The following is a 12,994-nucleotide window of genomic DNA, read 5'->3' on the forward strand; positions in this document are numbered from 1 at the left end:
TTTTTCTCTGCTTTCCCTCTTCTCTGCCTTCTCCCCTGATGACTGGGCCCTGCTGCCAGCCACGTGGAGCTCAGCACTCCCGGGTATAGCTTCTCAGGAAAATCGCTGCACCTTCTCCCCTCCCCCTCCTCCTACAGGGAGCTCCAGCAGCTGTGAGAGGCAGCTTCTTTATTTCTCCCAGTTCACAGCCCAACACCCGGGGTTCTGACCTGCGGTAGCTCATATGCACACATCCCACACTCAGACGTGTTCGTGTGCAGTTCAGGTGTTTTTTGTTGCATTTTAGATGTTCAGCTTATTGTTGTTTCAAGGGGAGAGATCTGGGGACGTTTCTCACTCCGCCATGTTTCCAGAAGTCTATATTCCTGTAGTGTCTATAGTGATGTCTCCTCCTTCCTTCCTGATTTTCTTAATCTAGACAATTTCTTTTTTTTTTTTTCTTGGTCTAAAGTTTTCTTAAAAAAAAAAAAAGAAAAAAATCTTTCCAAAGACTCAAGTTTTCCTATTTTCTATTTCATCAATTTCTACTAAGATGTTTATTTTTTCTTCTTTTACTTTCTTTGGGTCTGGTTTGGTCTTCCTTTTCCAGCTTAAGGTAGAAGCTTATATTATTGTTAGATTTTCTAAGCCATAAATATTCCTGTAAGCACTACTTCAACTGCACACATACATTTTTACATTTTATTTTCATTCGCTTCAAGAAATTTTTAAATTTCCCTGTGGTTTCTTTTTTGACCCATGTGTTTTTAGAAGTATGTTATTTAATTTCCAGGTTTAATTTGGAGGTTCCCAGATTTCTTTCTGTTATTCACTTCTAATTTATTTATACTGTGGTCCAACAACACACTTTATATTACTGTAATCCATTTGAATTTATTGAGCCTGGTTTTGTTCACTTAACATGGTCTGTCCAAGAGAAGTTCCATGTGCACTTGAATACATATATTTTCCTGTTGTTTTGTAATGTATCCTCTATTGATTAGATTAAATGCTTTGTGTTGTTCAAGTCTTCTGTATTCTTACTGATGTCTGTAGTTGTATCAGTTACTGAAAGAAGAGTGTGGAAATCTCCAACTACTTGTTGAACTGTCTTGCAATTTTGTTTTATGTGTTTTGGGGCCTTGTTCGGTACATATAGTTAAAATTGTTTCGTCTGCAATTACATTTAAACTGTTGGTAAAGTAGGAATTTTCATGTTTAATTCCTGGGTGAAATTTCTGTCTTTTGACCATTTAGAATCGGTATTTTTGTTCTTGCTATTGATTTTGAAGAATGTGATTTATAAAAGAACTCTACTTGTCATATAATGCAACCTAGTTTGTTTGCCTTTTGATTGTGATACAAAATTTGTCACTTTTTAAATGTACCAAAATTTATAATTTTCAGTACACTTATAAATTTCTCCCATTTCTTTTTTTCTCTCCCATTTCTTTTATGCTTTTAAAGTCCGTTTATTTGCATGCACACATTAGTATAATGTGCACATTCTTTTCCCCTATCACAGAAAGCCACCATTTTACTTACTAGTTGGTCTTTTCTTGACACATTTAAGATACTACTTTTATCATATACTACATTGCTATACATAAATTTTCTATTTAAGCATGGATACTACACCATATTTAATAATATGGCTTTAATAGTGCACCTCCCCTGTATCCCCACCATACCTTCCTTTCTTTTCAAAACTCATTGCTATTCTTGTGTATTGTTCCGCATGAGTTTTAGAATTAGCTCTATCACGGTCCACAATATATTTTCGGGGATCATATCGAGTTAATAATTTTAACATGGCAAATAGTCTTTATATCTTTTGATGAAGTTTTATGTTCATGTATATTTTTCAAGTCACTTTTTTTCTTGTTATTACAAATGGAAATTTTTCCTGTTATACTTTTAACTGGTTATTTCAGGTTTATGGGATTAATACCTTTTAACTGTTAATGAGATGGTCTTCTTAAGTTTGCTTAGTTTTAAGATTTTTTTCCAAAAATATATTAAATATATTTTTAATATATTAAATTTTATCATGTGCCTTCAAAGAATCTTTATATATATTTTTTCTCCCTTAATCTGTTAATGACAGACCTTGTAAAGCTGAACTACAGTTGCAATCTTGGTATAAAACCAACTTACTTTTATATATTGGTAGATTTGACAAATTATTTAATATTCTAGTTAAGTTTTCATGTCTGTAAAATGAGAATAACAGCATCTACAAAATAGAGTTTTTGTGAACACCTAATAAATTAAAATATTTAAAATATTTAGAATAGTGCTTGGCATATAGTATGCTGTGTATATGTGTGTGTGTGTATAACAGATTAAAAAAAATAAAACTTTTAACTTTTTATGTACTTTATTTGGGTCTATTTTGTCATCCTTTATAATGTATCCCGGAAAGGATGGCCTAATTCATTTACTTCAATATACAGGTTACAAATTTCCCCTTTTCATATCCTGTAGATTTTAATAAATACAATGCTTTGTTCCCTGGTTCTAAAAGACTATAATTTGTATTTTGATTTAACATTTAAAAAAGTTTTTTAACTTTCCAGATATGTGCATTTTTTGTTGTTAATTTCAGATTACCTTTTAAATAACAAATGTCGCTTGTATGTTAGCAATTAAACAAAATTGTTGGAATTTCCTTCATGTTTTAATAGGCACTTTTGTGGTTGTTTCATGTATATTTTTGGGTACCAAGTATATATTTGGGTATCTGTGATATAGCTTACCTAATTCTGTATTTTTATTTTTTGCCCATCTGATTTGTTGGTTTTTGCATGACTGTAGATTTGTCAATTTTTCCTTGTATTTTTATCTGATTTGTTTTATACACTGCATAAAGTTCATAACTTATTTTCATGGACATCTGTTGAAATATTGATTTCTTTTGAAGCTTTGAATTCTATTTGTCTCATTAATGTTGCCATGACTGATTTCCTCTTGTTATATACATTTGGCTGTTACCTCTGTTAGGTATAAATATAAGAATAGGATACAGTTTGATTTTTAATCCAATCTGAGTTTTACAATTGATACTATATCTGGACTTATTCTGATAATTTATTTTGTACTGTCTTTATCTTTTTGTCTCTTCTTTTTCTACAGTGCACATCAGTTTTTCCTTTATCAGTATAGCATTCCCTTGTTGTTTGGCCATATTCTCTAATTTTCCCAATTTGCCTTTGGAAAACATATGGTTTAGATAGACTTGACCCCTCTCCAAGATCAGTTCTAGGCCTAACTCCTTCGGGAGTTGGTTTATGACTAAGATCCAAACCAAACCAATTACAGCCAAAAGGATACAAATTCTGGGCTTTTGTTAGAACTTGTGGGAAAGAGATTTCCTCTTTTATTTCTACTTGAAGCTCTTAAGTGATCATTTTGCCACCACTTATGAACTACTTTAAGAGTGAAAGAATGAAAGAAAAGCATATCTAAGATATGAAAGAGAGAAAGTCTGAGTCTCTAAAGTCAGTAATATCCCTGGATTTTTCAGTTCTATAAGCCAATGTTCACTTTGCTAATAGTAATAATGTGTTGCTATGCCAATATGAGTTGAGTTTAGGTTACTAGCCACCAAAAGAAAGCTGATTAACACATTTGTCTTTAGTAGATTGTTTTCTTTACTCAGTTTTTTCCTAGTTAATAACTGTCTTTTTCTAAAAATGGGATTAGAAAGTTTTCCATTTTTATTCTTTTAGTGAATGACCTTAACTTTTAACTCTAGCCATTGTTAAAGAAATAAAAATCTATCAGCGTCTGTATTCTCCACTTTAATAAAGATTCAGAGCATATTACCCTGACCACCTTTTACTATCTCATGATAATATCTGTGGTCAAGAATAGTTCCGAAAATAAATTTTTCTAATTTTGTTGCTTATGATTGTTTCTTGCATCCCACTATTCCTCTAGGATCCGTTTATCTTCTTGCTAAAGAATATCTTGTAATATTTCTTTCAGAGATAGTTTGTGGGTGGTAAACTTTTTGCATCTTTGAATGTCTGATAATACCCTTGTTTAGCCCTCACAGTTAAATAGTAACAAAATTCTAGGTTCAAAGTTATTTTCTTTACAGTATTTGAATGATATTGCTCTTTTTCTGTGTTCACTCTGTGGGTAATCTATTTTTTTTCCCTCTGGTAGATTTTCAGTTCTTTTATCTTCTGAAATTTCACTCTAATATAGGGATTGGCAAACTACAGTCTGCGGGCCAAATTTGTCTTGCCACTTGTTTTGGTACAGCTCATGCTTTTACCTTTTTAAATTTGAAAAATCAAATATTTCATGACATGTGAAAATTACATGAACTTAATATATCAGTGTCTATGATTAAATTTTATCAGAACACAGCCACATTCATCTGCTTATGTATTATCTATGGCTACTTTCAAACTACAATGTAGTTGTACAAAGAATGGCAAAGCCCGAAATAGTTCCTACCTAGCCAGAAAAAAAATTGCTGATTCCTGTACCTGCATATGCTTAAACAGCTAAAATTCTGAGATTTATCTGTCTGTTAATTCTACTGGTTTCTGCTAAGATTTCTTATCCCACTACCACAATTAATATTCCAAATTGAAAACTTTTCAGCTCTGTCCATTCAATTATTCAACCCCATGATTGTTTTTTCATTTAAAGTTTTTTCTTTTCATTGCCAAGAAACTGGCCAGTCTTGCTTCAAGTGTGCCATATTCTTTCTTATCTCTCTAAAAATAGTAAATATACTCATTTTGATGTCTTGTTCTGTTGCTGTAGTGAGTCTCCTTTCAAGGGTGAAAGTTCTTGCATTTGTTGACTATTTTATTGGTATTGTCAACTTTTTGATATTTGTCTACTTTTCTATGTAGTTGGGAACAGACTGCTGCCTGTTTGCATTGGCTGCTTAGGAGGGGGCAATGTGGGGCTGCTAGTGTTTTCAGTGAGAATGGGGGTGGGGCAGTGTGGGGGATGGGTATGGGCCATGCTGCTTGTGTGGATGTTTCAGTGGCTGTACTTTCTCTGCCCCTAGATCTCACACACGTTGCTTTTGTCTTTCCTTTAGGAGTAGGATGGGATATACAGTCATGTGCCACTTAATGAGTTTTGGTCAATGAAGGAGTACATATGTGATGGTGGTCCCATAAAATTATAATGGATTATAAGCAAAAAGTTGGATCGATATTGAAAGAAAAAGGTGGACCTAAGATGACGAATTTCCTGCTAGCTATGGGGGTTAAAAAGAAGAGACTCGGCATACACCTCCCTTTAACTGGGGCTGTAACTGGCAAGGGAGCAAGAAGAGCGGATTGGGTAGGAAGAGAGCCCAGGAACCTGCCCTCTGCCCACCCTCACCTACCCTTGTGCACAAGCACACACACATCACTCACACACAAACTCACTTCCCTCAGTTTCTCCTTCTCTCAGTCCCATCCTCCCCCACCCCGCCCCCATTTCCTTTTTTTATTTTTCATCTCACACTTTAACTTTCTGGGTCTCTTTCGATCTCTGTTCAACCCTTTCTCTTCCCTTTTCTTTCCTTCTCCCTCCCCACTCCTGATGTTAACTCTTAGACTGTGCCTCCCTCCACAGCCAGCCCCCTGCTCCCCCAACACATGTACACAAACACATTTTATCTTTTACACCTTATTTTTATGGCACCTCTTCAAATAGTATTTGTTTATATACACAAATACTGTTGTGTTAAAAGCACACAGTATTTGGTACAATAACATGCTGTACGGGTTTGTAGCCTAGGAGCAAATAGGCTATACCATATAGCCTAGGTGTGTAGTAGGCTATACCATATAGGTTTGTGTAAGTATGCTCTATGATGTCTGCACAAGGACAAAATTGCCTAAGGATGAATTTCTCTGAACGTATCCCTGCTGTTAAGTGACACATGACTATATAGGGTGTGGCCTACCTGGATGCTTCTTCTGGTCTCCCTTTTGCTGTTGGTTTCAGCCAAGCTCAAATGTGGATCATCCTTAAATACTGCTCCCTTTATCTGTAACAGTTATCTTCTGCATCCTCTTGCATAGAACCTAAGCTCTGGCTCCCTCTTCGATCTGATCCCATCTACTTTATTTCACTGAAAGTTTCTCTTTTTGTTTGTGGCCTAATATATATTTTGTAAATGATCTATAGACTAAGGTAATTTATGTATTTTCAGGGAATAGTTTACAATGGCTGTAAATAATAGGTTTTAATTTCTTTTTTCTTTCTGGAGTTTTTCCTTTAAAAAAATCTGATATTATCAGGACAGTTTTTTTGGGTGTTCAGTTCATTCTTTTTTTTATTCAACCTTTGCTGTCATTTCATAATTGAATAGTTTTCTTTTTAAAAGTGACTTTATTCCATTTATATTCACTGATCTAAAAATATTTGCTTTAGGTCTGTCATCTTTATGTTGTGTGACCTGTGTATTTCTTTTCTGTTGTACATGTTTTGTGATTTAATTAGAATATTTAGAGTTTGGCTTTGGTTTTTTAAAGTGTTTATTTTAATTAATATTATTATACTCTCAACTTGACTTACCAGCCCTAGAGGGTATTTTGGAGGCCCTCTTAATGAAACTCACACATATATATATTCTTTCTATCTTCCAATTTCAGTTAAATTGTTATTCCTTTCTACACCTGTTTTGGTTACATAATTTTTCTAGAATTTTATGTTCTGATTAATATCCTTTCTACATTTAAATGGGTTAATTGCTATTATTTTTTTATATTTTTAAATTTATTGGGGAAACATTAGTTAATAAGACTGCATAAATTTCAAGTGTACAACTTTATAATACAACATCTGTGTATTCTGTTGTGTGCTCACAACCCAAAGTCTAGTCTCCGTCCGTCACCATGTATCTGACCCCCTTAACTCTATTCATTCTCTCCCCAACCTCTTCCCTTTAGTAACCACCATTCTATTGTCTGTATCTAAAAGCTTGTTGCTTTTTGCTTTATATCCCATATATGAGTGAAATCATATGGTTCTTGTCCTTTTCCATCTTCCTTCCCTCAGCATAATACTCTCAGGAGCTATGTTGTCATAACGGCAACATTTCATCTTTTTTGTGGCTGAGTAGTTTTCCATTGTATATATGTACCACATCTTCTTTATCCACTCATTCATTGATGGACACTTAGGTTATTTCCATGTCTTGGTATTGTAAATAATGCAACAATAAATATAAGGGTACATATATCTTTATTAATAAGTGTTTTCCAATTTTTTCAGGTAGATACCCAGAAGAGAGATTGCTGGGTCATATAGTAGCTCTATTCTTAATTTTTTGAGGAATTGCCATACTGTTTTCCATAGTGGCTGCACCAATTTACATTCCTACAACCAGCAATGTGCAAGAGTCCCCTTTTCTCCACATCTTCTCCAATACCTATATTAATAATAGCCATTCTAACAAGTATGAGGTGGTATCTCATTGTGGTTTTGATTTGCATTTTCCTTATAAATAGTGATATTGAGCATTTTTTCACATATATGTTGGCCACCTGTATGTTTTCCTTGGAAAAGTATCTATTCAGGTTCTCTGCCCATTTTTAAATCAGATTTTTTTTTTTTATTGTTGAGTTGTAATGAGTTCTTTATATATTTTGGTTTTAGCCCCTTATTAGAGGTATCATTTGCAAATGTTTTGTCTCTTTTTGTTGGTTGCCTTTTTGTTTTGTTGATGTTTTCTTTTCCTATGCAGATGCTTTTTAGTTTGGTGCAGTCTCATTCATTTATTTTTGCTTTGATTTCCCTTGACTTTGGGGTCAAGTTGATAAAAATACCTTTGAGACCAAGGCCCATAAATTTAATACTGATATTTTCTTCTATGTATTCTATTGATTCAGGTCTTATATTCAGATCTAATCCATTTTGAGTTAGTTTTTGTGTATGGTGTCAAATAGTAGTCTAGTTTTATTCTTTCGCATGTGGCTTTCCAGTTTTCCCAACACTGTTTACTAAAGAGACTTTCCTTTTTCCTTGTGTGTTTTTGACTCCTTTGTTGAAAATTAGTTGCCCATACGTGTGTGAGTTTCTTTCTGGGCTCTCAAATTCTTTTCCATTGGTTTGTGTGTCTGCTTTCCTGCCAATAGCATACTGTTTCAATTACTGTAGCTTTGTAATATAATTTTCAGTCAAGGAGTGTGATGCCTACATTTTTTTCCCCCTTTTTTTCTCAGGATTGCTTTGGCTATTTGGGATCTTTTGTGGTTCTATACAAATTTGAAGATTTTTTGGGTTCTGTTTCTGTGAAAAATGCCATTGGGATTTTGATAGGGATTACTGCTTTGGGCAATACAGCCATTTAAACAATGTTAATTCTTCTGATCTATGAACATAGATCCTCTTTCCATTTTTTTAATGTCTTCAGTTTCTCTCAACAATGTTTTGTAATTTTCAGTGTATAGATCCTTCACTTCCATTAAGTTTTTCCTAGATATTTTACTCTTTTTGTAGTGATTGTAAATAGGATTTTTTTTCATTTCTCTCTTTGATATTTTGTTCGTATAGGAATGCAACAGATTTTTGTATATTGGTTTTGTATGCTGCAACTTTACTGTATGTGTTTATTGTTTCTAAGTTTGTTTGTTCTGGTGAAGTCTTTAGGGTTTTCTATATATAGAATCATGTCATTTGTAAAAAGTAAAATTTTACTTCTTAATTCCCAGTTTGGATGCCTTTTATTTCTTTTTCTTGCCTGATATGGCTAGGACTTTCAGTACTATGTTGAATAACAGTGGTGAGAGTGGGCGTACTTGTCTTATTACTGATCTTAGAGGAAAAGCTTTCAGTTTTTCCCCATTGACAATGTATGTTAGCTGAGGGTTTGTCATATATGGCCTTTATTATGCCGAGGTACTTTCTATTCCTATTTTATTAAGTGTTATTATCATGGATGTTATATCTTGCTTTTTCTGTATGTATTGATCATATGATTTTTATTTTTTATTTTGTTAATGTGGTGTATCACATTGATTTGTGGATATTGAACCATCCTTGCATCCCTGGATTTGCTAGTATTTGTTTAGGATTTTTGCATCTATGTTCTTCCAGAGGTATTGGCCTGTAATTTTCTTTTTTTCTGTGTTGTCCTTGCCTGGTTTTGGTATCATGGGAACGTTAGCCTGGTCTTTTTTCTTCTCAGTGAGTCTAAAGAGATTTGTCAATTTTGTTTATCTTTTCGAAGAACCAGCTTTGTTTCATTATTTTTTTTTCTATCAGCTTTTTGTTCTCTATTTCATTTATTCCTACTCTGATCGTTATTATTTCCTTCCTTCTGTTGACTTTGTTATTTGTTCTTCTTTTTCTAGTTCTTTAAGGTGTAATATTAGGTTACTTATTTGGGATTTTCCTTGTTTCTTGAGGTAGGCGTGTTATGCTACAAACTTCCCTCTTAGTACTACTTTCGCTGCATCCCCCAAATTTTAGTATGTCATATTTTCATTTGTCTCTATATATCTTTTGATCTCTTATTTCTTCTTTGATCCAATAGTTGTTCAGTAGCATGCTGTTTAATCTCTACATATTTGTGGTTTTTCCAATTTTCTTCTTGTTGATTTCTTTTCATACCATTGTATCAAACTATATTTGGTATGATTTCAATCTTCTTAAATTTATTGAGACTACTTTTGTGCCCAACATGTGGTCTATCCTTGAGACTGTTCTATGTGCACATGAAAATATGTATTCTGTCATTCTGGAATGGAAAAGTTCTATAAATATCAATTAAGTCCATTTGGTATAAAGTTTCATTTAAGGCCAACATTTCCTTAATAACTTTCTGTCTTGATTATCCATCTGTGGCTGTGAGTAGGGTATTCAAGACTCTACTATAATTTCATGGTCTTCCAGTATTCATTTTTATTGTGGAAGTATCTGAGGCAAGACTGATTTTTTTCCCCTTTGGTGACTTGCATTTTTAAAAAATGGAACTCCCCCCAAATAAACTTTTATTTATCTTTGAATTCTAGTAAATTGGTTTTTCTAAAATCCTCCTATATCTTTGCAAGCATGCTACTGTTTGCTACATTTCTAGAAATTATCCTACATGTGTATAAAACGACATGTTATAACATTATTAATTGCAACATATTTCTAATAGTGAAACATAGCCCATGAACAAAGGACTGTAAAATAATGGTATAACTACATAGTGGAATATTATGCAGCTGTAAAAATTTAAGAGCATTCATTAGCTACACCTATGAAATAATCTTCAATTTATTGGTTATCCCCCCTCCCAACTTTTAGTTATTTTATTAATTTATTCCTCATACACTCAAGGCCTCCCAAATATTTGTGAAGTCTCACTGATACTTCAGTGATCATAAAATACAAGTCCGTAGTTCATCATGCTGTTCTCCCGGTCTTTGCTGTTATTGTTTTTAGCTTCACTGAGATTTACTTGATATACAAAAATGTGTACACATTTAATGAATATCTCTTGATGAGTTTGGACATATGTATACACCTGTCATCATAACAAAGGTACTAAGAATATCTATTGCCTCCCAAACTTTCCTTGTGTTTTGTGTTTTTTTTCCAGCAGAACATTAGATCTATCCTTTTAACGTACTTTAAAGTGTACCATTCCATATTTTTATTATAGGTAACTATGTTGTATAGCAGATGAATAAGTTCTCTAAAACTTATTCATCTTTGTATAACAGAAACTTTGCAGAAGTATGGAAAAGGCAAGGTACCAAACAATGAATATAGTATGCTATCATATGTGTAACAGAAAAAATAAAGAATATATATGTGTGTATCTCTCTCCCCCTGCCCCCTTCCCCCCACACACGAGAGTGACAATGTAAGGACGTGTGAAGGGTAAGGAAGAGGGAGGAAGAAACTGTCTTTGAAAGGGTACACAAGAAAATGTTAACAGTGGTTGCTTCTGGAGACAACTTGGTAATAGGAAAGTTTTTACTATTCTTTTGTTTCTCTGAATATTAAATCATGAATGTACTTCCTATTCAAAAAGTATATTACATTAATAATAAGTATTAATTAATACTCTTAGAGAAATAATGACTAAGGAAGAATTAGAGGAACTACTAAAGGAATTGCTAAAAGATGATGGAGTCAACAAATTATAAAGTTACTGAAATGTTCTAAATAAGCATAAGCAGTAAAAGTTTCTGATAATTAAATTTCTTACCACTATAATGAATTCTATATAGAAGTTCCTTCCTGTTCAGGGTTGAATGCAGAAAACCATATATGATAAAGATTTGTTTTAAACATTATCATCTTTATTACTTAAAAGAGCTTCAGTTTTTTTTAGCCTCCTCCTGTATTTACAGAGTTTACTCACATCACTAATAAAGTAGTATGACTGCACAACGACACAATGATCTTAGTTTCCAGTGAAAGGTACAACTCCATTAAAGAAAATGGGACATGAAGACTTTTTAGGAAATTGGTTAAGAAGGGAAGAGAAAAGACTGCTGGGGGAAATAATCATTCAACTAAAGTTGCTTAAAATTACTCATTTTTATGATATTCAAAAATGGCAAATATAGGAAAAGATTACTAGCTTGATTTTTAAGGCATTTTCAGTATTCCCGATATGGTTACCCTGCTAAAAAAGTTCAAGACACAAGGAGATTCACTCACCCTTCCTGGAACTGTGCTTGTGCAGACTCCTCTGCTACAAGAGTCTCATACTCCTCAGCAGCAAACCTGTCCCAGTCAGAAGGCTCAGGCACATCATTTTCAACATCCTGATTGGAAAGAATATACAGCCACAGGAAATAAAAATAATCAAAGACAAAGAACTGGAGATAGGTCATCACAAATGTTATATATATCATTGAAAAAACCTGTCTGAATGTTTCATTTCAATACATTAAAGAGGTGCTAAAGTAACACTCCTAAAATGATTTTTTACACCTCTAATCATGAACTATTCAGCAGCTAGATTCTTTTGGTCTAGATTTTCAGCCTTTTAATCAGAGATCTTTCTCTACTGCCTCCTCCTCTGGCGATTTACCCAGAAGCTATCTGGAGTAACCTGTGATTGCATATATCCACCGGAAATGTTCCATCCTCCCCCTTCCTCTGGAAAATTTTATTGCTTCTTTCAAAGCCAGCTCAGACACCATGTCATTTGGCTATCTTCTTGGAAACAACCCTTCTCCCTCAATTTCCTTCACTATACTGTGTGTGTGTGTGTGTACACTTTCAGCCTTTTGCTCTTCTGCCTTTTTATCTCTGTATACCCATTCTTCATATACTGAGTCTTTTTGATCCCTATATAACCCGTTTCTCTTCAACATAGTGCCTGGAATTCATTGAGCATTTCCTGACTAATAATGTTCTTTGTAGATCAGAACAAAGATTGATAATTACCACCTCTAGTGAAGTAAAATTTAAAGGTATAAATTAAAAGTAAAGTGTACAGCAAAAAAGAAATGAAGGGGGAAAAGGCCATAAATTTTATTTTTCTTCTACAATATGGGTAGCATCCTGGATTATATATTTCAGGTAAAATAAGGTTTTGCCATAATGAAAATGAGTTAGCATTGCCCTAGGATTTAAGCTTAGTTATGCTCAGAAGAATGCAAGTACCTAAAAATTGATCAAAGTGTTAATTAGTATACTTAATCCATTTTAAGAACCCCAACCCCACCCTTTTAACATCTCTGGAATTGGCATGCATCTTAGACTTACAATGGGTAAAGTTTTTTCTTGCTTAAAGGTATACAAAATAATGGGGCATCTTAAAGTCATATGAAATATAATAATGACTTTAGGCTAGTGATAATGCACCTTAATATGCCCCAAAATCAGGTGCATAGTATTTATTTTTAGAAGGTGATCCTTGTATTCTCACTACTATTTAGGTCAAACAGTTATGCAACATGTGTAAGAAAAAGACCATAAAATTCCTGTGGTTGTACTCCTGTAGGACTCAACTGAAACAGTCCTTTTCTATCAACACAATTTTAACTTTTTAAATGGGATTACAGAAGGGAAAGTAGTGACTCTGCTTATT

At 33.6% G+C, this 12,994-nt stretch overlaps 1 protein-coding gene across 5 annotated transcripts in view; it reads right to left on the reverse strand.

The window, feature by feature from the left end:
• The window catches only part of PPP2R3A (protein phosphatase 2 regulatory subunit B''alpha), a 151,377-nt gene that overhangs the window by 19,220 nt on the left and 119,163 nt on the right, over positions 1-12,994 (reverse strand). For all 5 annotated transcript variants that reach the window (XM_036219782.1, XM_016140354.2, XM_016140355.2 and 2 more), the window contains one exon: positions 11,614-11,720. In XM_036219782.1, the coding sequence (XP_036075675.1) occupies positions 11,614-11,720 (107 nt within the window). The remainder of the gene's footprint in view (positions 1-11,613; positions 11,721-12,994) is intronic.

This window comes from Rousettus aegyptiacus, unplaced genomic scaffold (genome assembly GCF_014176215.1).
Source record: "Rousettus aegyptiacus isolate mRouAeg1 unplaced genomic scaffold, mRouAeg1.p scaffold_m13_p_4, whole genome shotgun sequence".
Lineage (NCBI taxonomy): Eukaryota > Metazoa > Chordata > Mammalia > Chiroptera > Pteropodidae > Rousettus > Rousettus aegyptiacus.